Consider the following 27,072-nt stretch of genomic DNA (forward strand, 5'->3'; position numbering starts at 1 on the left):
TGCCCCAGTGGCCCCCAGCAGCTGCCCAGGACCTCGGGCAGCGCCAGGGGCCCTCGGCGACGCGGGGCCCGGCGCCCCGCAGGCCCCGGCCCTCGGCGCGGAGGGCGGGCCGCCCCCTCGGCCCGGCCCCTCCTCCGCGCCGCCGCCCCTCCCCGGTCCCGCCTGCCCTCTGACCTGACCCTCCCGGCGCGCCCCGCCCGCAGGCTCCCGAGCGCAGAGGAGCGGCGGCGGCGGCGGCGGGAAGCCCCAGAGCGCGCTGCGCCCCCGCCGAGCGAGCGTCCGCGTCCCGCCGGCCGGCCGCGCCATGGCCTTCTCCCAGGTGCAGTGTCTGGACGACAGCCACGTCAACTGGCGCTCCAGCGAGTCCAAGCCCGAGTTCTTCTACAGCGAGGAGCAGCGGCTGGCGCTGGAGGCCCTGGTGGCCCGCGGCCCCGACGCCTTCTACGAGGTGCTGAAGCGCGAGAACATCCGCGACTTCCTCTCCGAGCTGGAGCTCAGGCGCATCCTGGAGACCATCGAGGTGTACGACCCCGGCTCCGAGGACCCTCGCGCCAGCGGCCAGCCCCGCGGGCCGGAGGACAGCGGGGGCGGCCAGGGCGGCGAGGAGGCTAGCGCGGCAGACGGGGCCCCCACCGAGGCCGAGCCGCTGCCCTCGCTGGAGTACTGGCCCCAGAAGTCGGACCGCTCCATCCCGCAGCTGGACCTGGGCTGGCCGGACACCATCGCCTACCGCGGCGTGACCCGGGCCAGCGTCTACATGCAGCCCCCCATCGACGGGCAGGCCCACATCAAGGAGGTGGTGCGAAAGATGATCAGCCAGGCCCAGAAGGTGAGTCCCCGGGGGCGGAAGCTGGGTCAGGGCGCCCCCTCAGAGCCCAGCCCGCTCCTGTCTCTCCTGCCTGTGTGGGCCCCTCCTTCTCCTCCTCGCAGAGGGACAGGGGGCCCAGTCCTCTGGCAGGTGACAGCGGGCTGCCCCATCGCAAAGGGCCATTGTGCGTTTTGGGGGGTTGTTTCTGATCTCCCCAGACCTGGTGAGCAGGTTCCCCAGAAGAAGGTGCAGCGTGCGGTGGGGTGGGGTGGGGTGGGGTGGGGGGACGAATCAGACAGCTTTCTCTCACTGTCCCTCAGGATGGCTCTGATTCAGGCCCGAGAAGCAGGAAACTCCCTCTTGCACACACTAGGGGTTCTCTGGCATCGGTTTGTGGGGTGGTGGAGACAGTCTGGGGTGTGGACTGAGAAGTAGCCTGAGTCCGCCTGCGCCTGCCTGGAGATCCAAGTTCAAATGTGCCTGTGTCCTGGCTGTGCTGGGCAACTGAGAGCAAGTGGCTCACCCTCTCTGAGCTTCTTCATGAGCTTTGCAATGGCAGGACTTTTCCAGGTTGGGATGGGGGGGTGTTGGCGATGGTGCAGTCCTCGGGGTGGAAGCGGAGTGAGTCCAAATAGGGTTGAAGGGGCTGCGAGCATCGCCTGCACCTCCTCTGGAGTGACCCCTGCCTAGCCGTGCGGTGTGGGCACACGCCGACACACACTCTGAGAAGGGGTGCGCGCCGCTTGTACTGACAGCCAGGCCCTTGCTTCTTTCCTGGCGTCAGAGCCCGGCCTGGATGACGATGACACCTGTCTGGTGAGCTGTGTGGAGGGCGCTGAAGCCAGTCGCGGCTCCGCAGAGAGCAGTGAGTGGTCAGCGGGTTGTGTCCTGGCCTTGGGTTGCGGGGTGCCAGGCCTCGCGTGAGACCACGTGGTGGCTTTGGGGACCATCCCGGCTGACCGACAGGGCCGAGGGGAGCTCTTGGGCAGAGACCAGAAGTGGGTCAGGAGCCAATGAGGTGGTCATGGCTTAAGTTTCCAGAAAGGTGGAGTCCCTGCCCTGAGGGGGCCGGCTGGCTCGGGGAGCCTGGTTCTCGGCCTGATCCCCGGCAGCTTTGGGGCTTCAGGTTTCTGGTCTGTGAAATGGGGGTGGCGGGGATAAGAGCTGGGAGGATGGAATCGGGTGACGGCGTGAGAAAGAGGTGGAGGAAGAGGAGGGGGAGGGGAGGGGCCTTCACAGTGTTAGGGCTGAATAACCCGCCCCACACCTGCCATGGGGCAGAGAGGTGCCTGTCTTGAGGTGGTGGAACCCAGTCCCCTGGGAGGGCCTGCTGGGATCCCATTACCAGCCTCCACCCCCTTTTGCAAAATGGGGAAACCGAGGCCTTGGGCAGGGGGCTTGACCGCTGTGCTCAGCTTCCTCCTCCTCCGGGCCCCCCTCCCCAGCAGGAGGAGGACGAGGCAGACCCCAGACCAGACTGTGTGGGGAGAGGAAAGGGCTGGAGAGTCCATCTGCCCCAGACAGAAAGACAGACGGCCTGGCCCAGCGACGGGGCTGTATCGGGGCGCCCAGGGCCAGGCTGGGCGTCGTCCCTGCATCTCTCATCTCTCTGGCAGGGACTGAGACCCAGCCCCCCCCCACAGTCCCACGCGACCCCTAACTTCATCTGCTCCCCACAAAAGCCCCACAAGACTGTTGGCGTCAGCCGTGACGGGTGACACAGCCAGGAGGAAGAGCCTCCCAGGTCTGAATCTCGGTGTCCCCTGCCGCCCCCGCAGGGGAGCCTCTGCCCCCTGCTTCCATCCCTCCCAGAGTGGGGCTCGCTGCTGAGACCACTGCCCACTCAGACAGCAGAGAGCTGCAGACCCAACACGGGGCCTCAGAGGCGCTAGAGGCCAAGTGCCCGCTCTTTCAAACGGGCACACACACCGCAGCACGGAGGACGTGCATCTGCTCACACCCGACGGCATCGTGGGGAGCCAGTCCCCTGCTTTCCAGCCCACGTGCTTCTTCCCTGCCACATCCTTCCCGGGACCCGTGGCCTAAACGGCTGAGCCTCGGCCACTCTGATAAAAATAGCTGCTGTTTGCACGTAGCGTTATCTGCTGTTTTTCAGCTGTAGGAGCTGAGGTCCGACTGGCTAGTCCCTGCCAGGGTCCCTGGTTAGCTCTTAGGTGGAGGAGTGGGGGACGCACCAGGCCTGCGTTGTCCTCAGATTCTAGGACAGGTCCCCTGCCTGTCCTGCCTTGGCCTTGACAGGACAGTGACAGGCAGGGCAGGGAAGGGCTGCTTATCCGAGCTACCTGCCACCCCCCACCTCCCCGGCTCCCGGGGGCCGGGCTGTGACGCTGATGGATGCTGACGGATGCTGACGGCGCACTTTGCCGGGCGCCCGCCTAGCTGCCCGCCCAGCCGCCCGGAGCGCTCCCTACCTTGTCTCTCCCAGTGAATCACCTCTCCCCCCTCCCCTCACATCCTCCTCTCGCCCCCTGTATCAGTGCGGGGAGGGGCCTCCTGTCCCCCGCTGGGGTGGGGATCCGGCTGCCTGGCCAAAACACTGGCCGCCTGCCCACCGGGGCGTCTGGGCTGGGCTGCTGGCGCTGAGTCAGGGCGGCCCAGCCCACCAGCTCCTCAGCTGGCCTGTTGTCAGCACGGTAGGCAGACCCCGGGGCAGGGAAGTGACACAGCGTATACTCAGCCATCCCAGCTCTGCCGCCAGCAGCAGCTGTGTTCCCGTCAACGTTAACGCCGGGTCCCCCCTTTCCCAGGAGATCTGAATGGAGTGACTGGGCCACAGTGCCAGGAGCCAGGGGCCGCTGTGTGACCTGGCACAAGCCCCAGCCTCTCCCTGAGCCCCAGTCATCCCATCTGTCAAATGGGCACAGGCACGGAAGCCCATTAAGGATCCCTTCAGCTCTGCCACCCTGCTGCCCTGGCCTCCTAGACGCCTCTGGGACAGAGGCTCACGGGTCCCGAGTCTGACGCCACCAGCTCTGTGGCCCTGAGCAGGCCCCAGAGATGGAAGGTCATCGGCCCGCCCCTCCCCCAGTGCCTGGGAACCAGTGATTTATCCGGGGGTGAACTTGCCATGGGGTTCCAGCTGCATACCAGAGCCTGGGCCTGTAGCATCACGCCTAGGCAGCTGCAGCCTCTGCGAGAGGGGTGAGGCCAGGCTGGGTCGGAGCTGGGGGGGGGGGGCGCTGCCTCAGCTGGAAAGGGTCCTGGTGTTCTAGCAACTTGCCTTTCCCCTCCCCTCCACGACCCCTTCACTGGGGGCCCAGGGGCAGGGGCCTGGGGGGGCGCAGGCGAGGAAGCTTGGGGAGCACGAGGGAGCATGGCAAAGGCTGGACCAGAACCCCAGCCTGCCTGCCAGGCCAGGGCCAGACCCAGAGACATTAGGTTTCTTGCCTAAGGCCACACAGCAGGACGGGACCGGCCCAGGCTCTGGGCTGCCCGACTGACCGCACGCCTTTTCTGTCAGGCCTGCCTTCCCACGCTGAGGGCCTGGCTCACGGCTTGGCTCCAGGAGAAGAGAAGAGCTTAATGAGGCAGTTACTAAATGCCAGCTGTACCAGGTGCTGAGCGGGCACTTCACCTGCACTGGAGCCCTCCCGGCTCTGCTGCGGGGGGGTCGCCCTCCCTGTGCAGACGAGGAACCTGAGGCGTGGCGGGGCTCACAGAGGACACACGGCTTGTCACAGAGCCGACACCTAGAGGAGCCGGCCCGGAACCCAGCTCTGCGGGCCCGGAGCCCCCTTCCCTCTGGAGAAGCAGCGTCTTGGCCGTTCTTTCTGACTCTGCCCGTCAGGAGCCTCGCTGCTGGCCCCCCAGCAGTAGAAGCATTTCCTTGAGGCCCCCAGACTTCTAGGTCCCGGCCGGGGCAGAAGCCTGACTGCACCAAGGCCTGGGGCACACAGGGCGGTGGGCACCAAGGCCCCTGCAGCCCAGGAGGGGCCCTCGCTGTCCCCGCGCCCATGGTACCAGCCCAGCCTCAAGGCCATGGGAGGCCCAAGGGTGGCCCAGTCGGCTGTCCCCTGGGGCACGTGGAGCCCAGAGGGGCGGCGCCGGCCCAGCCTCCTGCAGCGGGTCTGGGGAGTCCCTCTCGCCCGCTCTGGCAGTTCCTGGCCCAGGGCCCACCTGCCAGCGGGGGAGCATCTGATGACGCAACCCGGGTATCACCCCTGTCTTTTCTAAAGGTCTCCTGCCCAACGGTGTTTGCGTCTTCGTTGCGTTTGGGGAGAGTCAGCAGCAGCTGTGCCAGGAAAGAGGGCTGGCACCTCTGGGCCGGGTGCCTGCCAGGCTCCCGGGGCACCCGGGCAGGGAGCCCCACACCCCAGGAGTCAGGGCGTCCTCATACTCATATCACAGACGAGGACCCTGAGGTTCAGAGTGGGCCAGGGCCTGCTAGGGGGCCCCCAGGGTCCTGGGCTGCAGGCTCGTCCTGCAGCCGAGGGTCCTCCCCCTGGGCCAGACGAGGCGGGGCTGGTCCCCTCAGAGGCTGCTGGCTCACCCTCGCCTTGGCTGCCTGACCTTGGGCCCCCATTTCTTCATTTGTAAAGATGCGGGTTGGCCCTTGTCTTAAGGAGGTAGCAGCTGTGAGGATGCTCCTTGTGGGGCAGGACCGCCCCCTCCTGGGACCTCGCCCCCACGTCCTGGCAGGGCCTGGCTGGTGGCCGGCACCTGCCACCTTCGTGACGCTCGAGTGATCCCTCGGCTCAAGTACCTTCGCAGGTTAAATGCCACATGGGGTGGTGGCATCCCGGGGCCCAGGCCTAAGCCCTAGCCCTGCTGTTGTCCAGCCAACCCTGCCCCGAGATAGCCGCCTGGCCTCTGACCCTCGGCCCCTTCCTCCTCTGGCTGTCGGGCTCGGTCAGTCCATACAGGGCTCTGCCCCCGCCCGCCCTCAGCCCTGTCCTGACGGCCTCTCCCTGGGAGGGTCTGGCTTGAGAAGCGGTGACCCCTCCCTGGGGGCCCAGGCGGGGGCTCGGGGGAATGGAGCAGCCTCCACCCCGCTGGGCTCACTCTGTGACCCTGGGGGAGTCCTTTCCTGCCAGTCCCTGGGAGTCAGCATGCTCCACCAGCCCACAGCCTGTGCTGCTCTTGGACCCTGGAGAAGCTAAGGTTTCACGCACTTTCGGATTTCTGATGCTGAGATCCTGAAAATCCTTGGCCTGTGCTGTCCTCTGATTGCTGTGGGTGATCTGGATCCTGCGGCTGGGGGCCTGGGGGCCTGGGGGCTCCGAGGCCCCTGGGGGCTGGCCGGACGAGGGAGGGGCTTGTCCTCCTGGTCACCTGACGCCACGCTCTGCCAGCCTCGGGTCCCGGCAGCATTCCTGAGCTGTGGCGAGGAGGCTGGCTAGGTTCCTCTGGAGACGGCCGGGGACTCGGGGCAGGGCCCACGCCGCTGGGCTGGGCTGGGCCCCGGCTCAGGCGGCTCTGGGTGGGACCCGCCTCTGCTTCTTGACCCCTTCTCGCTGCACCCATTTGGCGCTCAAGAGGCCTGAGCCTCCTTTAATTGGCCTTAATGAGGCTTCTGTCTTAATAGTGCAGAGGGAGGGTGCCAGAGCCCTGGCCGGCGGGAGGGGGGGGGGACCGCGGGTCTTTCAGTCCAGCTCCCCGTGTGACAGCAAAGGGAGGGCTTTGCCGTGTACCCCCCCACTGCTGCCCCCCCCTGAAGGCATAGCCCTGGGTGCTTGCTCTCTGGGCAGTGCTGATGGTCAGGGGTTTGTTTCCAGACGCAGGACCCAGGGTGGGCTCCCGGGGGTGGTGGGTGGAGCCCCAGCTGGGTCCCCACTGGGACGGGAGGCCTCTGCCACCCGCTGGCTGGGTGGCCCTGGGATGGTGGCCACCCCCCGGAAAAGTGACAGCCCTGCAAGCGTCAGCAAGCCGGCCCTGCTTGGGAAGGCCCTGTCACCACGTGCACCGACGCCCTCTCCGCCTGCCCAGGAGGCCTCCCCGGCCTTTCCCATCCTGCCCGCACCAGGGCTCCGGCCCAGCAGCCAGGCCTGCTCCGTCCTGCGGGGCGGGAGGGGCCGGGGCAGGAGAGGCGCGCTCCGGTCTCCAGGCCGCAGGCACCCCAGTGGGCGGGGGGCCGCTGCAGCCCCTCAGCGTCCGTGCAGGTGACAGCTTAATGCAGGCCGGCCCGGGCAAAGTCGGCGTTCGTGTCCCTGCAAAGGTCCTTGTTTCGGCTTTGGCTTGGAAAGCTGCTTTCCCTGGGTCCGGAGCGCCGGGCTCCCGCGTCCTCCGGCTCGCGGTGATGCCACTTGTCTTCGCTCCTCCAAACAGGACGGTCCTTCCCTCGGGCCACTTTCTCTGTCACCGATTTCAAGCGGTGGGACGACGACGTGCTTTGGTGTGTTCGCCTCACGTCTCTTCTGCCTAGAATTCATCAGGCTTCTGCGACTCGGGGATGGAGAGTTTCCATCACATGTGGAAATGGCATTATTACCACTTTTTCAAATGGTCTCCGGCCCTCCCCACCCACCCGCCTTCCACCCCAGCGCCTTCTGAGACCCCAGTTCCACAGGTCCCGGGCCTTTGGAGGCGACCTGAGTTCACGGGCGCTCTGGTTTCGGTTATTCAGTCTCCTCTCAGGGTCATCCTGGATCATTTCTACCGACAGGTCTTCGGGTTCCGCAGTCTTTTCCTCTAGAGTGTAGAATCTGCCGTCAATCCCGTCCAATGCATTGTTCTTTTATTTTTCACCTTGGCTGCTGAGTTGTTTCACCTCTTGAGTTTCAACTTGGTGTTTGTTTGTTTTAAAACATCTTCCGTGTCTTTAAGTAACTTTGTTGACAGAACACCTTCATAGCTGTTGATGTTTCATTGCCGCTTCTAACTTCTGCATCCGTTCCGTGCTGGTTTTGATAGATTTTTTTTTTTCCCCCTCATGTGGGTCACTATTTTCCTGTTTCTTTGTGTGTCCGGTAGTTTTTGATCCGATACTAGACATGCCGAATTTGATGCTGTGGGAGCTTTGATTTTTCCTTTAAATATTTTTGACCTTTGTTCTGGGTGCAGTTAGGTTGCTTGGCAGCAGCGTGACACTTCTGAGGCTATTAAGCTTTATTAGGTGGGAACAGAGTAGATTTAGCCCAGGGTAGGGGGTGGCAAACTATGGGCCAGAGCTGCCTACCGCCTGCTTCTGTAATTAATGGAACAGAGACGGGTACTTTATGAGCTGTCCACGGCTGTGTTCATGCTGTGACAGCAGAGTTGAGGGTGTGTCGGAGACATGCGGCCTGCGAAGTCCGAGACACTTACTGTTTGGCTTTTATAGAGAGCTTGGCATCCTTGTCCACCATGTGAGGTGTGTCCTGCGGGTCCTCCTGTGGGCACTGAGTGTCAGAGGGGCCTGCACCCTGGCTGGGGGACGTAGACAACTCCTGGTCCTGTGTGGGCACTGGCCACCATTCCAGCCGCTCCTTTCCATTGGTTCTGTTCCAGTTTCCTCCTGGCGTGTGCTGCTGGACCTCCAGCCAAAGGCACCCTCTCTCAGCAGCCCTCTCTTCTCTTCTGTCCTGAAAATTCTGGCGGCCAGGCTCTAAGCAAACCCTGTCTCTTCAACGCAGGGAGACCGCCGGACTCTGCAGGGCCTCTGCCTGTGCCCCGGCCTGGAGGGGGCGGGGGCAGTCCTGCAGGTGACCTCACCTGTCTCCCTTCTCCCAGGGGGTCACTGGACATGCTGCCCTGCCTGTTGGCCGTGGCTTCATAGCTTCTGCCTGGTTTTTATGGCTAAAGGAGGGGTGGGGTGGCAGTGCAGGCTCTGTCATGCCGTCATAGCTGGAAGCGGAAGTGGGAGCCCAGGGGGTGAAGGCATCGTCCCCCGCTCAGCACAGGGTGCAGCACGCCCCGTGTTCCCGTGAGCCCTTCCCGCTGGCACAGGGGTAAGCAAGAGATGTTGATGACGCCCGTCCGTCCACCCGCGGGTGCTCTGGGTCTGGAGGATCAGGGGTGGTACAGCGAGGGCAGCGGCACGACCGCCGTCATCTGCTGGGCACGGCTCTCGGCGCCGAGCGGGCTCCGTGCCTGCAGGTGGGCGCTGCTATCATGGAAACCAAGGTGGCGTCCCGGGGCAGTCTGGTGTCCCTCAGCGCCTTGGGGTGAGGCCCGGAGGTGCAGACCCGCCTCCTGCCTTTCCTGGTGTTGAAAGTGGCCCAGCGCGAGCCGAGGACTTGCCCCCATGCGCCGTGTCTGCGGCGGCCCCTGGGCTCCAGGGCGGCGGGGCCTGCCTGTCTGCCAGGGAGCCCTGTGGGGGGAGGGACCCCAGCCAGCGCACGCTGAGCCTCCGGCAGGCGCGGCCGTGGCCTTGGAGGGTGGGCACGCAGGGTGGCAGGGAGGCAGGCTGCCCACTCTGACTGGCTCACAGGTCCAGGCCTTGGGGAGAGGACATGCCACTCGGTGGGTGGCTGTGGCTTCGGCATTGACATAGACGTGGCACCTGCTTGTGGTGGCATCTGCGTTGGGTTTCGCAGGACGGGGAGGAGGAGGGGAAGGCGCCCGGCCGGAAGGACGGGGTGTGTGGCTGAGGGGTGCGGAGGGCGGGGCCGAGGGGGTCCGGGCCCCTGTGGGAGGATGGGCTGCGGCCAGTGCAGACCCCGTCTCAGCCCTTCCTCTCCCCGCCGCAGCCCTGCTCTGCCCGCTGGCCTCGTGAGCGCACTTCTGCTCCCAGCGGGACTGTGTGGTCCCGGGGTCTCGGCAGCAGCTGTGGGGGCGCCGGGGGCCCGTGCTGGTGCGCGGAGGTGGGTGGGGCGGTGGAGGCCAGAACCGCGGCGCCCAGGGCCCCGACCTGCTCCTTTGGGCAGGCGCGTGGCAGACGGGGCTCAGACGAGGCGTGAGCGAGCCAGGCCACCCAGACAGATAATTAAGCAAGTGAGAGGGTCCCTCCGTGCCTCAGTTGCCTCATCTGCAGAATGGGTGAAACAACTGGCACCTCACAGTGTTCGGTGGGGACCGGCCGGGGCCACGGCTACGGGACAGAAGGTGCAGCAGGTGGGCACAGGGTCCTGGGTTCTAGCCTCTGCCCCCGCTCTCCACATACCAACCAGAGACGGACACGCAGGTCCCTCGAGGCCTCTGAAGGACCTTGTAGCCTCCCGTGGATAAGCCTGGAGCCCCCCTAGGGGCACCACGCCCCCTCCTCACCCCAGCATCACCTGGCACCTGTTCCAAGCCCTCCTCCTGGCCCAGGCACCCTGCCTGCCAGGGTGACGTGGGAAAGGTGCACGTGAGGCTGGCCCTGCCGGGGCACGTCTCCCAGCCTGGGTCCAGGCCAAGGCCGTGTCTGCCACGGTGGGCAGAGCCTGGAGCCAGGCCTGCTCCCGGGAGAGGTGTGACAGCCTCCTTAGGCTCCCGCAGGAGGCTGGAGCGGCCTCGGGGCTGTGAGGTCTGTCTGGGCAAGGAGTCCCGTCACCCCTGACTGGTGAAGCCCAAGGTCCCTGGGAACCCACCAGCTCTGACTTCATACCTCATTTGGCCTCTCATCTGCCCCCTCGCCAAACAGTCTCTGGCCTTTGAACACCTCCTGGGATGGGGCGCTCACTCCTTCTCGAGACCCCTGCCTATTTCGGGTCAGAAAGCACGTCTCCCCACCTGGTGCTGGCGCCTGCCCCCCTGGGGCTCCCCTGCTGTCCCAGCCCCTGTGGACCGAGGCTGTGCCTGTCCTTGGCCCTGCCTGAAGCATCCTTCCAGGGACCAAAGACGGCAAGCTGTTGGAGGAGACCCCGGGCCTCGACCACCAAGGAGCCCGGCTGGTTCCCCATGAGAAAGCTGCCCAGAGAAGCTGGGTGTCACAGGGCCACACGGAGATGGCGTCTGAGGAAGGCAGGGCACAAGGAGCCCCCAGAGCAGGCTTTGGTGCCAGGTGTGCAGGCAGCGTCAGCAGAGGCCTGGGGCCCGGGAGGAGCCCTCATGGGCTTGCAGGGGCCGGCTGGGTGAGCTCACCCGAGTGTGCAGACATGTCCCCGCCAGGTCCCAGGCCACCGGCCAGGCCACCTCCTACAGGGGCGAGGGTGAGCCTGGCTCCCTGGAGGGCCCGGGTGGGTTCTAGCCTCACTGTGCCCAGCTCACCCTGTGGCCCAGCACACGGCCTAAGGCTCCTCCGGGGGGGGTCTCAGACCCAGGACCTGCCACGGCACCGGCCTTGGGGGCGGGCGGCGGGGGGACTTCTGTTTGAGTCAGCACAGAGGGCCTGGGCTGACGACGGGGAGGGGAGGGCAGAGACTGAGGGCCAGGCCCTCCCCTCCTGCCTCGGCCGGGGACAATGTCCCCACTGCCAGGCCTGGGCGTGTCCCTGCCCGCGGTGGGCAGCAGCCGGGCTGCAGTGGGACAGGTGCACTCTGACCTCCGGGCCCCGCCCTGACGTCCGGGGGCTGACGTCAGCTGCTGTGGCACATGTTGTCAGATGACAGGAAGGGCGCATGTGCTGTCTGGGCTCTGTCCAAACCAGACAGGAGAGGCGGCAGCGAGGGCACCTGCCAACGTCCACGCCAGCCCGGGGGCCCCCTCGGCGCCCGGGCCGGGCTGCTGCTGTCCTCCCGGCTGCGGATGCCTCTGGTTCATCTCAGCGTCCCAGGTCGGGTCGTGAGCAGGAAACGCCGGGCCCAGCCGGGGGGCCGCCCCATGGCCTGGGAGCGCTGGGCCTCCCCGACTCCCGCTCTCGGCAAGGCGGCCGCTCCCACAGCTCCCTCCTTCCGCGCTTTCTCCCTGCCCGCTGCCCACCGCCCGCCGCCCGCCGGGCCTCGTTTGCTGCGGTCTTGTGTCACGACAGCTCCCTCCTCCAGCCGGCGCCACCCTCGTGTCCTGCGTGTTGCGTCCGCCGCCTGCAACCTGGGGGCCGTCACCTCCCGGGGCCGGTGTGGGCGCCCGCCGGGGGGGACCGGCACGGGGGCGCTGGGCGTGCCGCCGCGGCGCCGCCTGACGGCCCGTCTGCTCTCCTCGCCGCCCGCAGGTGGTCGCGGTGGTCATGGACGTGTTCACGGACGTGGACATCTTCAAGGACCTGCTGGACGCTGGCTTCAAGAGGAAGGTGGCCGTGTACATCATCGTGGACGAGAGCAGCGTCAAGTACTTCCTGCACATGTGCGCACGGGCCCGCATGCACCCGGGCCACCTCAAGGTGAGCCGGCGGGCCGCGCGTCACCAGCCGCCATGCGGTCGGGCGGCAGGCATGGGGTGGGGGGAGCCCCAGGCTTGTGGGCACAGAGCCAGGCGCGTGGCGTCCAACGGTCCTCAGGCCTCCACCAAGGGGTCCCGTGGCCTCTGCTTGGATGCCCCGAGGGGCAGGACACTTCCCGCCACCCGGCGCTGAGGCCCTCGCCAGGCGCGACAGGTTGTGTCGAAGCAGCCCGTGCCGCAGTGCTCATCTGTCTTGCTGGCACACCTCCCGTGCCAGGGTGCTCGCCCCCGGCTCTGGCCGCTCACGCCCTACCGGAGGGCTCCGACTCCCAGGGAGTCCTTTCTGGGGTTGAAGCCGAAATGGGTCTCCGTGTAGTGTCCGCCTGCGGGTTATAGGGTCTGGCTCCAGCAGGGGGTGCTCCCTTGGGCTGAGGACAGGGAGGGCTGCTCTGATGGCGTTGGAGGCGAAATGGGCAGTGGGCAGGGCTGTCCATGGGAGGACATCGTGGAGCCGAGGTGCAGGGGCGGGTGGGCCTGGGCTCCGCACGGCTTTGCTGTGTGTCCTGCAGCACGCCGCCGCCCGTCTCTGGCCTCCCAGGTCTCATCGGTCCAGCGGAGGGGCAGGCGGCCCGTGTGGCTGGATTCTTCTGCAGATGCCCTGGCATTCGGGGCCTTGCCTGGGGGTAGAGGGAGCCCTTCTTCCGCCCAGTCGTTGCTTGGCACCTGCTGTGTGCTTGGCACCTACTGCGTGCAGCGCCACCCCCAGCACAGGTCGGTGTGCCCACGACGGCTGACTCTCGTACAGCTCCTGTCCTGGGCCCTTGACGTGGTCCCCTCACAGCAGCCAGTGGGGAAGGGCGGCCAGTCCATGTTGCAGATCCGGGGACGGCGGCACGTGCCCCGGTGTCGCACGTGGCTAGTAGGGAAGGATGAGGAGCGTGGGGGGCCGGCGCCATGCCCTCTGGCCCAGCGCAGCCTCCGACAGGTCGGAGTTCCTGGGGCGATGCCAGGCTGGGTGACGGGGCTGGGCTCCCACGCTTGTAACGAAGGCACCGTCAAGGACCCCTTCCCAGCCGAGCCCTTCAAGCGGCTCTGAGCTCTCCCCGCCGCGAGCCTCGGGCTGGCGGGGGTTTTTCATGTGGTCTCCCTGGTGGGTTGACCCCAAGCCCCACGGCCGCTGGCTGCGCTGCCCGCTGTGTAATTAGCACCAAGAATCAACTCCCGGGCAGACAGCTCATGCCCGGAGGCCCCGGGGTGACAGGCGCCCTTTGCCAGGTGACTGCAGAGGCCTCAGCCCTGTGGGCAGCAGGTCACAGCAGCTCAGGGCTCTCCGTCCAGCCCTCTGCCTGTGCTGGAGACCGAGCGGCCCGCCCCGCTGTGACCCTGCCCTGCCCAGTGGGCATCTGCACGCCCCTGCCGCCCCCCACTGCGTCCCTAGGTGTGTGGGCGAAGAGGCAGGGAGTGGGCTTGTCCGTGGTGAGTGGGGCTCCAAACCCCGCGTGGCCACCCCAGAGGCCTCGCCCCACCTGTTGCCCCGTGGAAATCTCAGGTGCCAACTCCTGGGACTGTCCGGGAGCCCCTAGGGAGTGGGGGGCAGGGCTGGGAAGGTGGCCCAGAGGGCTGCCCGGTACCCTCCTCGGGAGGCCGGCTCCTACCCTGCCCAACCCTGGGCTCCCCGGGCCAGCCAGGGGCCTTAGGATCTGCGTGTGGCCCCAGGACGCCACGGGAGCCTGGAATGCCTGAGCTGGAAGGGGCCTTAAGACCACCCAGACCAGGCGACCGCAGGACAGACAAGGACACCGAGGCCCGAGGAAGGCTGGGACCTGCCTGGAGGCTTTCCACCAGCCGGGGCTGAACCTAGAAGCCAGTCATGGGAGGTTGGCACAGACAGGGGGCCACACACCCTTGGGGCCCAGTGTCCTTGGCCGAGGCTGCACCTGCCAGCGGGGCCGCCCGGTGCTGCCCCCACTGGTGTCCTGACCGCTGACCCCCTGGCATGGGGCCCCACCTCCCCACGCCCCCAGCGCTTCGTGGCTGTAGGATGCCTCCTGCCGTGGCTTGAGGATGAAAGCGGAGGAGACAGTGGCTCGAAGGCGCTGTATGAGCTGAGGGGAGGAGCATGGCTGCTGGCGGTAACCCTGACCCTGGGCAGAGGGCATGAGGGTTGAAATGAGGCTACAGCCTGAAGCGTGGTGGGGGCAGCTGGCACTGGGGGGGTCTCTGGCTCAGCCTCTCCTGCTTGCCACCCACCTGCCCCGGGGAAGGTGGCAGGTCCACAGGGTGCCCTGCCCAGGAGCTGGATGCTGTGGGAAGGCCGGAAAGCATAGGAAGAGCACGTGGGACTCTGGCCGCCTCATTCTCACCCCTGAGCCCGCCCCCTCCCTGCCTGGGCAGGTGGCCAGAGGCTCCTGTGGGCCCAGCCCTGGCCTAGTGTCACCTTGTTGAGAGCCTGCCTCCCTGCCTGCAGGCCGGCCGGGCCTGGGCCTGTCTCGGGAGCACTTCCTTTGCCGGTAATCCCTGGGCCCGCCCTTGGCCCCCGCCGCCCCTGCCCGGTTCTGCAGCGACCTGCCCTCAGGCCCTGTGGGCCCAGGGGGAGCCACTGCCTGGTGGGGTCATGCTGGTGAGCACAGGGTACCAGGTGACAGTCTGGGGGCAACGCTAGGAGCCAGGCCTGGGCCCCAGCTCTGCCACCTGCCCTGTAGCACTGGGCAGAGACAGTGATCTTTCTGGGCCTCAGTTACCTCGTCTGAAAAATGGAAGGACTGTCACTCATTGGCAGGGCTGCCGTGCAGAGTCGCGGCGGCCACGTGGGGGTCGGGCTCTAGGTAACGAGTCCCTTTCCATCTCTCTGGTCGGGGGCGGCGCAGCCCCTCCCATGAGGCCCCGGCTCTGGTCTGAGCGCCAAGGGGCTTCCTGTCCCCCTTTGAGCTGTGGTCTGGCTGGGGACCGCCCCCCCCCCCACAGCTCCCCCTCCAGGCAGCCCCCCAGCCTGAAGCCCAGAGCTCACACCACACGTTTTGGAAATGGCCTCGGTGCTGCCCAGGCCAGCCCGCGCCTGGTTTCCAGGTGAGGTGGGAGGACGTCGCCAGCCCCTCCCGGTGCCCAGCTGTCCCCAGGCGCCTCTGCCCACCGGCTCTGCTGGCCCCTGACTCCTCAGGCAGGAAGTGTGGAAACGAGTGCCCGTGTTCCGGTGGGGAATAGGCCCAGGGCCGTCACACCAGGGGCTGGACCGTGCTGAGCGAGGCCCAGAGCGGGTGGGAACCAGGCTGGGCCTTGAGGCTCACAGCTTAGGATGGGCGCAGAGCTGTGAGCTGCCTGCTCAGCTGATGTGAAAAGCTAGTCGGCTTTGTGCAGCCAAACTGGAAAAACCAGCAGCCACTTGGGCAAAGGCTGGACCCGTTTCTGATGAGCATGGAAGGGCCAGGCAGCGTGGCCGGGGGAGGGCGCTGGCTGGGGCGGGGGCGGGCATTCAGGCTGCAGGCTGCACAGCTAGCCCCGGCCCCCTTTTGGTGCCCTGCCCTGCCTCTCCCGACCTGCCTTCCCTGACCCCGGCCTGGCTCCAGAATGGACCCAGGGCAGTGCTTTTCAACCAAAAGCCTTCCTGGCCGGGACCCTTGGCCTTGTCCGGAGACGTCAGCAATGGCTGTGACCGGGAAGGAGTCTGGTGGGTGGCGGGCAGGAGGCTTTTAAACAGCCTGTGGCGCACGGCGGCCCCGACAGAGATCCACCCGCCCAGAAGGCCGCAGTGCCTGGCGGCCTGGGCCAGGGAGGAGCCAGGAGCCCCCCGGCCCCGCCGCCAGCGGTGTTTCCATCCCAGCTTCAGGACGGCCTAGGGGAGGCCAGGGTGCGCTGGTCACCTGCCCCATTACAGAGAGAGAGGAGGGCAGAGGCTGGCCCGGCGCCCAGCACATGGGGACACAGGCTGTCTGTGCCCAAGCTGGTCTGATCTCACTGTCACCGGTCAGGCCTGGCCAGGGAGGTCTCTGGGCCTCCCCACTCCTCCTCAGGCCCAGGAGGTGCCAGCAGGCCCCTGGAGGGTGAAAAAGCCACCAGCGAGCAGCTGCGGGCTGTCCTCAGTCCCCGGGGGCTGGACTCCGGGCACCAGGAGGCCTGGGCCAGTCCCTCCGCCCCCGAGGCACCTGACCACAGCGAACGGCTGACTGCCGGCCTCCCTGGGCCTGAGTCCACACCGCTCCAGATGCTTTCCGGTCCTCCCAGCCGGTTCCGCGCTGCCCCTCAAGCAGAAAGGACGACATGCCTGTCAGGCTGCGCAGCACAGCCCGCTCAGTCCCGGCCGTCCCGAGCACAGCACAGCAGCCCTGCAGCGGCGGGTGGGGGAAGGCCCATTTCACAGACGAGAACGCAGAGGTGTGGGGAGGCCAGGCCGCACCCATTGCCGCCTGTAACCACGCCAGGACTGGGGTCGTGTTGGACCAGAGCCCGAGAGTGACCCACTTGACTAGGCTTGTCCCTTGGCCTCCCACCAGCCCGGTGTGAGCACAGGAGGCTCCGTGGAGGCTCGGGGTGCTGGGGCCACCCCAGCCCTCGGGTCCAACCGCGTCCTGCCCCGTACACGCTTGGGGCAGAAGTGCCCTGAGCAGGGAAATGCTGCCTGGCCATCCTGACCCCCCCCCCACACAGGAGGAAGCCAGCTCCAGAGGCTGTGGGGACCCGCCCAGAGCACCCCACATGTCCTCTGTGGCCTGCTGCCTGCTCTGCTGGGGGCGCCAGGCGCAGGGACAATGGGACCCTGTGGCTCCTCCACCTCTGCTCGCCCAGGCCTGGCTCCCGAGACGTTACCTCATCTGGGCCAGGCCCCGTGGGGCGGGGCCCGCCCGGGAGCACACAGCCCCGCCCGCTGCTGAGCCCAGGGTGGAGGGGCCTGCAGTTGGCGGCCAGCCCCCAGCGTGCGGGCAGGCCAAGCGCGGCCCAGAGGCTCGCTCAGAGTCACACAGCATCCGGCGCGCCCAGGCCGCCCCCGCCCCTCTGGGGGGATGTAGGTGTGAGCTTCCGAGGCCTTGGTGGGCAGGCTTTGGGGTGGGTGGGGCGGGCGCTGTGAGAGGGGAACTGAGCCGAGGGGCGGCCTGCGGCCCAGCACGCGGCGCTCTGGGCCAGGAACCCACAGAAGCCGCGAGCTGGGCTGCGGTCGGGTGCAGGTGGCGGGAAGGCCTTGCTTTGCTCCGCCTCCAGGATCTTTGTTCAGGCTTCTGGTCCCTCAGCGTGCTCTGTGTTGGGTACAAAGTCACGGGCACTAATTGTCCTGGGCCGAGGCCAGCTTCCTGCTGAGCTGGCTGTGTGCAGACAGGCAGCTGCCGAGGGGGCGCGGGGAGCTGGGCTGGGAGCAGAGGTTCACCTGCCTTCTGAGCTGGGCCCCACGGGATGGCCGTGGGCATCCATAGGCCCTGCCCTTCGACCTCCGAGGGCACTGCCCTAGGGCTGCCCCAAGCCGAGCGGTCTGGGCCTGTCACAGAAGCCACGGGCTCAGGAGCAGAGGGGCTGCGGGCTGGAGTGGAGGCCGCCTCCAGCTCTCTGCTCTCTCCCGCTGCCCCTGCCTGGACTCAGGCCCGCCTCCTCCTGGCACAGGGGTCCCCTCTCCGCCCCCTGCCTCACTCCCTCTGGACGCCAAAACCCATCTTGATGTGCTGCCTCAACTCGCCACTCCTGCTCTAAATGGTGCCCTGGCTCCCTGCTGCCCTCTGCCGGCCATGCCAGGCCCCGAGCAGCCGCAGGGCCTTTCATCAGCCTCTGGCTGGGCCCGCTCTGCAGGCCCCGTCACCCACCCTCCTCCCCCGAAGCCCCATGGGTCTCAAAGAGGCCGCCGCTCTCGCCGCCAGGCCTTTGTCCTGCTGAGCCTGGACTGCTCTTTCCGGTCAGCTCAGCCTTCCCCAGCGCCTCCCCTGGCCTGTCCCCCTCCAGCGTGGGATCCTGGTCCTGCAGGGCTGCTCTGTGGACCCCTCAGGCCACACCAGGACCACCCTGTGCCCCCCCCACTCCAGTGTCAGGTCCCACTGTAGCCACAGCCTGAGGTCCCCACACATGCCAGCCCTTTCTCCAGGCCCCGGGCTCAAGCTCCCACCTCCACGCTCTGGGCGGGGGCGGGGGGCGGTCAGTGCCAGCTCGTCTAACTCGGCCTCCCGCCCCCGACGCAGAATCTCAGGGTGCGGAGCAGCGGCGGGACAGAGTTCTTCACGCGTTCGGCCACCAAGTTCAAGGGCGCCCTGGCCCAGAAGTTCATGTTCGTGGACGGAGACCGGGCCATCTGCGGCTCCTACAGGTGACTCTCTGGCTTTCTGCCCTTAATCCTGCCTTGTGGCGCCTCAGTTATTCCAGTTCACTGGTCCCCAAAATGCTAGGGTGTGAGCGGGGCTGGGCACGCCCACACACTGCCCGCCCGTCTTGGAAGCAGGCAGAGGCGGGCTTTTATCCGAGGAGAGGCTGCTCTTCCAGACTCGGGTGTCAGCGACCTGGAGGTTCGGTGGGGCCAGGCCCACAGGGTGGTCACCCCGGGAGCCGCCCTCAGGGCTGGGCCAGGATGAGGTCGGCCGTGGCCCAGCTCTGCCAGCCCCGCCGTGCAGGGGCCACTCGGGGTGGGCAGTGGCAAAGCCACTGATGACCACCAGCTGGCCGGGCTGCACCCGGGAGGAGCTCGTCGCAGGCGGGGAGTGGCTCAGACTAGGGGGCTTGCAGGAGGTCCCAGATCAGGTTTGCCCCTTAGGCTGGTGCCCTGTGTCCTGCCCACTTCTCCACAGTCCCTTCTGTGGCCACAGTCTGCTGGACCCTGGCCTGTGGGTGCACGGGGCTGGGGGCTGGCTCAGGCCCGCTGCAGGGGCCGGGGCCCGGGCCCCAAGCCTGAGCAGGCGGCCCGCCCTGTGTTGCAGCTTCACGTGGTCGGCGGCCAGGACGGACCGGAACGTGATCTCCGTGCTGTCCGGCCAGGTGGTGGAGGTGTTCGACCGGCAGTTCCAGGAGCTGTACCTCACGTCGCACAGCGTCAGCCTCAAGGGCGTCCCCATGGAGAAGGAGCCCGAGCCCGAGCCCATCGTGCTGCCCTCTGTGGTCCCGCTGGTGCCCTCGGGCACCATGGCCAAGAAGCTCGTCAACCCCAAGTACGCGCTGGTCAAGGCCAAGAGTGCCGACGAGCTCGCCAAGACGTCCTCCGAGAAGCAGGAGGCCACGAGGCCCCCGGGGGCGCGGGGCCCGGAGCCGGCCGAGCGGCCGGCGGAGCTGCCGGAGCCACCCCCGCCGATCCACCCGGGGCTGCTGGACCTGGAGCGAGCCAACATGTTCGAGTACCTGCCCACGTGGGTGGAGCCGGACCCGGAGCCCGGCAGCGACATCCTGGGCTACATCAACATCATCGACCCCAACATCTGGAACCCCCAGCCCAGCCAGATGAACCGCATCAAGATCCGCGACACCTCCCAGGCCTGGCGGCAGAGCCAGGACTCCAGCGCCGGCCCCGCGAACGGGGTGCCCGCCCAGAACGGCCTCCCCCAGGGCGACGCCGAGCCACGGCCTCCCGTGCCCAAGCCCCGGACGGTCCCCGTGGCGGACCTGCTTGCCCAGGATGGCGGCGGCCCGGGCTGGGCCCTGGGGAGCCCGGAAGAGGAGGCGCCCCAGCACAGCACGGACCTTGGGCCGCCCAGGACCGCGGGCCCAGGCCCTGGCCCCCTGCAGCGGCAGCTGTCCACGGATGCCCCGGACGGCCGGGGGGCGGCGGTCCCCAATGGGCTAGATGGGGAGGAGGAGGAGGAGGACGACGACGACGACGACTACGTGACCCTCAGTGACCAGGACAGCCTCTCGGGCAGCTCTGGCCGAGGCCCTGGCCCCCGGCGGCCCTCGGTGGCCTCCTCCTCTGTGTCAGACGAGTATTTCGAGGTGACGGAGCGCTCAGCCATGCTCCGAAGGCGCCACTCAGAGCAGGTGGCCAACGGGCCGGCCCAGCCCCCCCGCCGACAGCTGAGTGCCCCTCACCTGACACGGGGGACCTTTGCCGGACCCCTAGGGGGCTCCTCGTGGGCCCAGGGTCGGGAGAGAGAAGAGGCGGGCACTCTGACGAGGATGCAGGCCCCACGCTCGGCGGACAAGGAGGCACAGGTGGGTCGGGGTCCCTGCGCACGGGGGTCCCGGGCACCCTTCCCCGGGGGCGGGGGGGGGGGGGCGGCGGCAGCCGGACGGGGCTGCACACGCGGCAGGTCGTCACCAGTGCCTGGGACCCTCAGCCCCGGCGTCCTGTAAAGGCCACCTGCGCCAGCCCCCGGGAGCTGAGAGGACACCCACCTCACACTCCAGAGGGTGCAGACGCGTGCTGGGACCGGGCGGCGGCGGCGGCACAGAGATGTTCTGCCTCAGCCCGAGGCCGCACAGCAGGAGGCGGTCTCGCCCAGCCTCGGGTCAGGCCCCGTGGGGGCGCCTCTGACTGTGGCTGCCCTGGGCTGGGAGGCAGCTGGCCCCTGCCTTGGCCTCCCGCTGCGGGGCCCCGCCAGCGCCCGGGGCCCGTCCTACCTGGAAACAGCACACGGCTGATCATGCCCGGCATGACCATGAGGCCCATGGGCAGCATCTTGAGGTAGCTGGCCAGGATGGAGCCCCCCTTGGCGTGGTTCAGGTCCCGGGCCGACAGCGACCGCTGCACGATGACCTGGGGGCGGGAGGGGGAGTGAGCCCAGGCCCACGGAACGGCCCCGGGGGGCCTCAGGGAGAGCCCCACCTCCGGCACGCCCGTGCCCCTGCCAGGGGCAGACACTGGCTCCAGCTGTGCTTTGTGTCCCTGGCAGAGGTCCGGACCTTAAGACCTGGACTTGGGAAGCTTGCGTTCAGCAGCGGAAGGATGCTAGGAGCCGCCGTGGGGCAACTCCTCAGGCAAACCCTACGTGGCCTCGGGTTGCAGATCTGCAGGGTTGGCGGGGGGGCAGCGCGGGGAGTCGGCACCTGCCAGCTGACGCTACGACTCTGCTTCCTAAAAAGTGCGACTTTAAACAGCTCTACCCAGACAGAACTCACAGGCCGTCCACCACGTAAAGGATACAATTCAGGGGGGGTTTCATACAGTCACAGAGCTGTGCGATCTGTCACTTTTAAATAGAAGTATTTCCCCTTTGCTCTTCTGCGGTTTAAATCACCTCTCGCAATTTGCAAGTTGTAATTATTTGCGATTTTAACCTCAGTCCCAAACGCCCTCCTTTGCCAGCTGGCTGCTAGCATCTCCCTCTTGGACGCAGCTCCTGGGGAAGCAACAGTTACCGGGCGCCAGGTCAGAGCGAGCTCTCAGAGAGAAGTTTTACTGGTAAATCAGGCAGGGAGGGAGGAGGGTGCGGCCAAGCAAACGCACTAGAATCTTCTTTGGTGTCCGCTTGGAGACCCCCCTTCCCCCGTCCGCTGCCTGGCTGGTCCTTCAGCGCCTTCTCATCACCTGGAGGAACCTGGGCTCACGTGACCACAAGCACGCAGCTGGGGATGGTGCTTTGTGGCCGTTCTTTATCAGAGGCGTTCTCGGCGTGGCCTCTCTTTCCCGGTGTGGCCTGGGTAGAGACGGGGTCCTTCCCAGCTGTGAGCTGCTCCTTGCCCCCCTGATGTCTGCTGGCTGGGAACAGCTGGTGTTGCTGGAGCAAGGGTAGAGGCCCAGGGTCTCTGCAAGTTGGGGATGAGCCTGTTCCCGTCACTGCGCTCGAAACACCCTTTTCTTTCATGAAAGCGGTTTTTGTAGGGGCTAAGAATTGCGAGGGTCTGTGTTACTGTCCCTCTCAGAGGCTCCTCGGTGCCCATTTGTATCTAAAGCCCCTCAGAGAAAGTGCCACGGGCTTCTTCGGAGACCCACGGAAAGGCCTCACAAGATGCTGTGAAGGGTGTAAACGTGGAACTCCCGCTATGGCTCAGCAGGTTAAGAACCCGACTAGGACCCATGAGGTTGCCGGTTCGATCCCTGGCCTTGCTCACTGGGTTAAGGATCCAGTGTTGCCATGAGCTGTGGTGTAGGTCGCAGACGTGGCTCGGATCTGGCGTGGCTGTGGCTGTGGCTGTGGCTGTGGCTGGGGTGTAGGCTGGCGGCTGCAGCTCTGATTCACCCCTAGCCTGGGAACCTCCATATGCTGTGGGTGTGGCCCTAAAAAAAAAGGTAAACTCTCTTATAAAGGAACTGTGGATCAGAGGCGATTACCCCTTAAGATGGAGGCGTACATGCAGTTTCCCCCCATGTCCGCAGCATGCAGAAGTTCCCGGACCAGAGACTGAACCCACACCACAGCAGCAACCTGAGCCGCTGCAGTGACAATGCCCGATCTCTAACCCACTGGGCCACCAGCCATTTGTTTTCAGCATTCACCTCGAGATTCAGAACCGTGGCGCTCCCGTCGTGGCGCAGCGGTTCATGAATCCAGCTAGGAACCATGAGGTTGTGGGTTCGATCCCTGGCCTCGCTCATGGGTTAAGGATCCGGCGTTGCTCTGGGCTGTGGTGTAGGTCGCAGATGTGGCTCGGATCTGGCATTGCTGTGGCTGAGGCGTAGGCCGGCGGCTACAGCTCCGATTGGACCCCTAGCCTGGGAACCTCCATATGCCGTGAGTGCGGCCATAGAAAAGACAAAAAAAAAAAAGATTCAGAACCGTAACAAAGGCGGAGTCTTGGACCCAGGGAACGCAGCCTCCCACACAGAGGTCACCTGAGAGACGCGACAGCACGTGGCCGTTGGCTGGACCACACAGAACTCGAACTCCGACCCACAACCTGCCCAGGAAGCCACCTTGTATCGACCACAAACAGCTGTCAGATTTGCAGGAAGGCAGGGGGCTGCAGGAAAGCTTCTCTAACAGCCCCACATGGCCAGGGCCTAATTAATAACTGACAGCTTCTGGAACTTTTGTCCCCACTTTCACCTTAGGACCAATCAGAGAAAGCCAGACACGCCCTCGCAGCCCCGACCAATCACGCCGTTTCAGTTCGCCCGCCTCTGCGTCCCCAGGCCACCAGCCTCCACCAGGGCCTCCTGAGGCTCCCCTTTGGCCCCTATAAAGTCCCCTCCTCTGCCCGCCTCTGACTCTGTGCCAAGTGTGAGTGATAGAGGCTGACGCCCTCGCTGTAGCAAGCTCAGAATAAATTGCCTTTGCTTTTCTTTTTAACGAATGACAAGGTGCGAGGGCCGGCAGCCTGGGCTGTGAGGACAGGCTGATTTCAGGGGTGCCTTAGCTCCTGAGACCTGGGACAGGTCCTTTCCTCCCAGTGGGCCTCCTTCCCAGCTGGACAATGAGGGGCCAGATGTGGTTCTCTGTGGACCCTTCTGCTTTGATGTCCTGTGGTTACAACAGCCTGGGGCCGTGTCCTCACGGGAGAGGAGTTTCCCTAAGTCCAGCACGTCTTCCGTGACTTCACACCGTGCTCTCGGCAGCCCGCCCCGGGAGGTGGGTGGGCAGCAGCCGTCACCCATTCCACAGCTGGGAAAGCTGAGGCCCGGTGCCCCAGCGAGCAGGGCCAGGACCTGCCCTGCAGCACCAGTGGTGGCTGCCTCCCAGAGCCTCTCTGCACAGGCCCCGCCTGGCCCTGTCGGAGGCCAGCTCCCTCTTGCTGCCTGGCCACCTGAGCCCCCTGAACCACTGTGTCCTCACCTGCCAGGTGGGGTATGGCCACTGACCCACAGGGTTGCTGCAAAGCCTGGGTGAGGCTGCGCCTGGCTGACTGCGAGTCACCAAGGTCAGAGGTCCAGCAGTGCTGGCCCAGTGGCATTTGGACCCTGGCGCCTCCCTTTGGGACGCCTCGAAGTGGCCCAGCTGTGACGCAACAGGAGAGCCCCTGGGAACGTGGGGGAATGAGGTGACAGGCCAGGCAGGTGACGCTGCCCGGCCCCGGGGAAGGAGCTTGGAGAGCTGTGGCCTCTGTTAGGACTGACCCAGCTGCTGCCTGGAGACAGCCTGACCGAAACTGTCGCAAGGGCAGGTGACAAAATGTGCAGCAGTGGAGCAGGCAGGACCCCTGACCCTTCCGGTCTGTGTGCCCGCCTGCCCCACGTCTGACAGCAGCTGTGGGGGTGGGGACGGCACAGCAGTGCCCTCTGCCCACTGGGCCTCCTGCTTCCTGTCTCATTGGTTTTGTCGGTTTCTGAGTGTCACCTGCACCTCATAGATGAGCTGGGACATACTGAAAAGCCTAAAGAAAACGAAAAGTGCCCATGGTCCCAGCACACAGAGCTGCCGCCTGGCACTGACCACACTGTGGGCATCCCTGAGGGCTGCCCTGGCCAGGGGCTGGGGACAGTCCCGCCACGCCCCCAGGACACAGAGGGTGGTACCTGCGTTGTGCGAGGCCCCGTGGTCCCCCAGGCAGACCCAGCCCGAGCGGGAGGAGAATGGGGACGTAAGGCCACACCAGGAGTGGCCCCTGGATCCCCTGGGTCAGCGGGATACAGCCTCCACCCTCCCAGGTGACCCTCTCACCCAGGAAGCAAGGCCCATCCAGCCCTGACCTCCAGGCCAGGCCGTGTGCTGACTCACTGGGCCTTCATGGGAAAATCTCCCCAATGCCGACCCGCCCAGAGATGCCAGCGCCGCGCCAGCCCCACGCTGAGCAGGGAGGGAGCGGGAGGCGCCCTGGGCGGGCCGGCATCCCCAGCATGCCCCCCTGCCGCCTTTCACCAGCCCCTACCCCCCCACCCAAGCCCAGGCTGGCCCTCAGTCCTCACAGGGGCGCTGGCAGAGCCCTGCTGTGGGCGCAGCCTATGAGGGATTCTTGGCTGGGAACACAGGCCTGCCCCGCTTTTCACCGTCACAGCCCAGGAGGGTGTCCAGCGAGCAGCTTCGCTGGGGAGACGCAGAGCACCCCTCACGGGTGGGACCTCCCTGTCTGGCCAGTGGACAGGGCTGGCCCACAGTGACTCAGGCCGACTCAGGCTGGCTGCTCCTCCCCGGGTGGAGCCCTCAGGGCCGCGGCTCCAGCGCTGAGGCTTTCGAGGCCCCCTCCACCCGAGTGCCGCCCAGAGCTGCCCCCAGCCCCCGAAGTGGCCCGGGCGGGGGCTTCTGCCCAGAGAGGGTCCTTGGGAACGACTAGAACCGGACTCTGGAGGAAGCCCCGAAGCCTGGCCCGGGCCGGGGTACAGCCTCTATAGACCCAGGACCCAGCCGTCGGCCCCTGCGGTGGGCGGAAGAGGGGAGGGGCCCGGGGAAGCCCAGGAGCTGCCTTGGCACGACCTTCGCACGGGCCACGTGAGGAGCGCGGAAGAAACCTGTCTCGGGCTCGGGTGCCAGGGCAGGAGGCAGACCCCGGCGCCCAGCTCTCACGCTCTCTGCTCTCTCTTTCCCAGGGCCTGCGCTTCCACCACCACGGAGTCTCGGGGGCCAGGGACAAAGACGGCTTCTCGCGGCCGCTGAGGACCCCAGGAGCCCCGCGGTACCGCCCCGCTGCCGACGGCGCCCAGAGCTCCAGCAGGAAAGCGGGCCCGGCCGTGGCTGGCCCACAGCGCTGGCAGGCCAAGGCTGGCCCGGTGCCCCGCACGCTGGCGGGTCCCGGGAGCCCGAGGCTGGCCCGAAACGCCAGCCCCCTGGCCGAGGGCAGGGCCACCGAGGAGCATCCTAGTCCTTTCGGAATCCCGTACTCTAAACTGTCCCAGGCAAAGCACCTGAAGGCCAGGACGGGCGCGGGCCAGTGGGCCTCATCCGACTCGAAGCGGCGGGCTCAGGCCCCCCAGGACCCCAAGGACCCCTAGCGCGCCGTGCCCGGGCTGGGAGCCTCCCCGCCCACGGGCGCCCGCACCTCCAGAGCCCCCCCCCCCCCCCCCGGAAGGCAGGGAGGCGGGGGCGGCGGCGTGGACGCTCACCTGGTCGGTGCACCAGTACCAGGTGGCCATGATGGTCAGGCCGAAGGTCATCCCGGTCCACGGCAGGTCCCCCGTGGCGGGGTCCCGGAACATGTGCATGGCGTCTGCCCGCGGCAGGTGGCACGTCGTGTTGGGGATGGTCTTGGAGGGGATGGCCTGGGCGTAGGCAGCTGCCAGCTGCTCATACCCGCCGATCTGCTGGAAAGCTGGAGGGGGCGGGCGAGGGGGGGGCTGGTCGGTGGCTGGTGGCCTGATTCCCGCCCCCATGGCCCTCGTCTCACAAGCAACTTCCTGATGCCTCGAACTCGACGTTTCCCCACCTCCCCTTTCCCCGTGTCTGGAAAGGCATGGAGGGCGGGGGGTTTTCAAAGAGGAATTCCAAGGACTGTTTTATTTGTATTTAAAATAATAATATTAAATGAGCTTTTTGCATGTGGGCACCCAGTGTCCCGCTGGCCTCTGGGTGTCCGTCGGCCTCAGGCAAGGGCTTCTCTGCCAGGCTTCTGACTGTCGACTCAAAGAAGCCAACACGTCTGTCCTCGGCATCCGAGGACTTGGCTGAGGCATCTGAAGGACCAGCGTCCTGACCCAGGGCCTTCTGGAGGACCTGACTGGCAGAGCTGAGCATGGCTCAGGGTGGGGGGCGGGGGGCACCGAGAAGGGAAACAGTCCCGGGAGGGCAGGGGCACCACCGAGGCCACAGCGCCAGCCGCTCGGGCCCGGACCACACCCCTCGCGGTTCCTGCCTGCCTCGGGGGCTGTGCCCACCCCACGCCCCTCCAGATGGGCCTGGCTGCCCGGGTCCCTCTCCTGCAATAGGTCCCAGGGACGGGCCCCTGGGCTGTGAGGAGGCAGGTTCACAGAAGCCCCGCCTTTCCCAAGCAGAAAGCCCGGTGCCCAGACTCCAGGCCCCCTGGAGCCCAGGCCAGCGCGAGCTCTCAGAGCTGCCGAGCAAACACCAGGCAAGGGATGGAACCTACCCGGCCACCAGGTCCTAGATCTGAGTCCGGAAGGGAAAGTAAAGGCCTCTGGCCGCCCTCCATGGGGTCGTCCTGCTTTGCTCGCCCGCTTCGCTGGATGGGGTTCGCTGCCTCTGCGGCGGCCCCTGGCTCCCAGACCGGCTCTCCCGCCCTTCTGACCCCCGCTCCTCCCCTGCCTCTGTCACGTGATTTTAAACAACGGGGGCAGACGCCAGGCAGTTTGCAGCCTCCGAAATGTCTGCACCCCCGCCTGCAGCCCCACCTCGCCATCAAGCCCACTTCTGGAGTCAGCTCTGCAGCCAGATGCCAGTGGCCCGGAGCTGGTACAGATGGGGCGGCGGGTGCCCCGGGAGGCCGGCCGGGGCCTG

The 27,072-nt window shown here is 66.7% G+C and overlaps 2 protein-coding genes across 3 annotated transcripts in view; one reads left to right on the forward strand and one right to left on the reverse strand.

Annotated features, from left to right (window-relative positions):
• SLC5A10 (solute carrier family 5 member 10) overlaps nucleotides 1-27,072 on the reverse strand; it is a 50,190-nt gene that overhangs the window by 14,388 nt on the left and 8,730 nt on the right. The window contains exons 8-9 of the mRNA XM_047758477.1: nucleotides 25,725-25,930; nucleotides 20,432-20,567 (exon numbers count right to left, since the gene is read on the reverse strand). Of these exons, the coding sequence (XP_047614433.1) occupies nucleotides 20,432-20,567; nucleotides 25,725-25,930 (342 nt within the window). The remainder of the gene's footprint in view (nucleotides 1-20,431; nucleotides 20,568-25,724; nucleotides 25,931-27,072) is intronic.
• Nucleotides 212-25,757, forward strand: FAM83G (family with sequence similarity 83 member G). Of its 2 annotated transcripts, none has more exons than XM_047758475.1 (5): nucleotides 212-829; nucleotides 11,757-11,924; nucleotides 18,073-18,197; nucleotides 18,802-20,023; nucleotides 25,212-25,757. In XM_047758475.1, the coding sequence occupies exons 1-5, from the start codon at nucleotides 305-307 to the stop codon at nucleotides 25,611-25,613; spliced, it is 2,442 nt and encodes an 813-aa protein (XP_047614431.1). In that variant the 5' UTR covers nucleotides 212-304; the 3' UTR covers nucleotides 25,614-25,757. The 2 variants fall into 2 exon arrangements, with proteins under 2 accessions (XP_047614431.1, XP_047614432.1); XM_047758476.1 differs by lacking the exon at nucleotides 212-829 and adding an exon at nucleotides 11,196-11,381.

Source organism: Phacochoerus africanus, chromosome 14 (assembly GCF_016906955.1).
Source record: "Phacochoerus africanus isolate WHEZ1 chromosome 14, ROS_Pafr_v1, whole genome shotgun sequence".
NCBI classification, from domain to species: Eukaryota; Metazoa; Chordata; class Mammalia; order Artiodactyla; family Suidae; genus Phacochoerus; species Phacochoerus africanus.

What these genes read in the sequence shown, in the direction of transcription:
- FAM83G (XM_047758475.1), top strand. Translation starts at nt 305, where the DNA reads ATGGCCTTCTCCCAGGTGCAGTGTCTGGACGACAGCCACGTCAACTGG. An exon ending in TGCACCCGGGCCACCTCAAG is followed by an intron (nt 11,925 to 18,072) that starts GTGAGCCGGCGG and finishes CCCCCGACGCAG; the next exon opens with AATCTCAGGGTGCGGAGCAG. An exon ending in GCCATCTGCGGCTCCTACAG is followed by an intron (nt 18,198 to 18,801) that starts GTGACTCTCTGG and finishes CCTGTGTTGCAG; the next exon opens with CTTCACGTGGTCGGCGGCCA.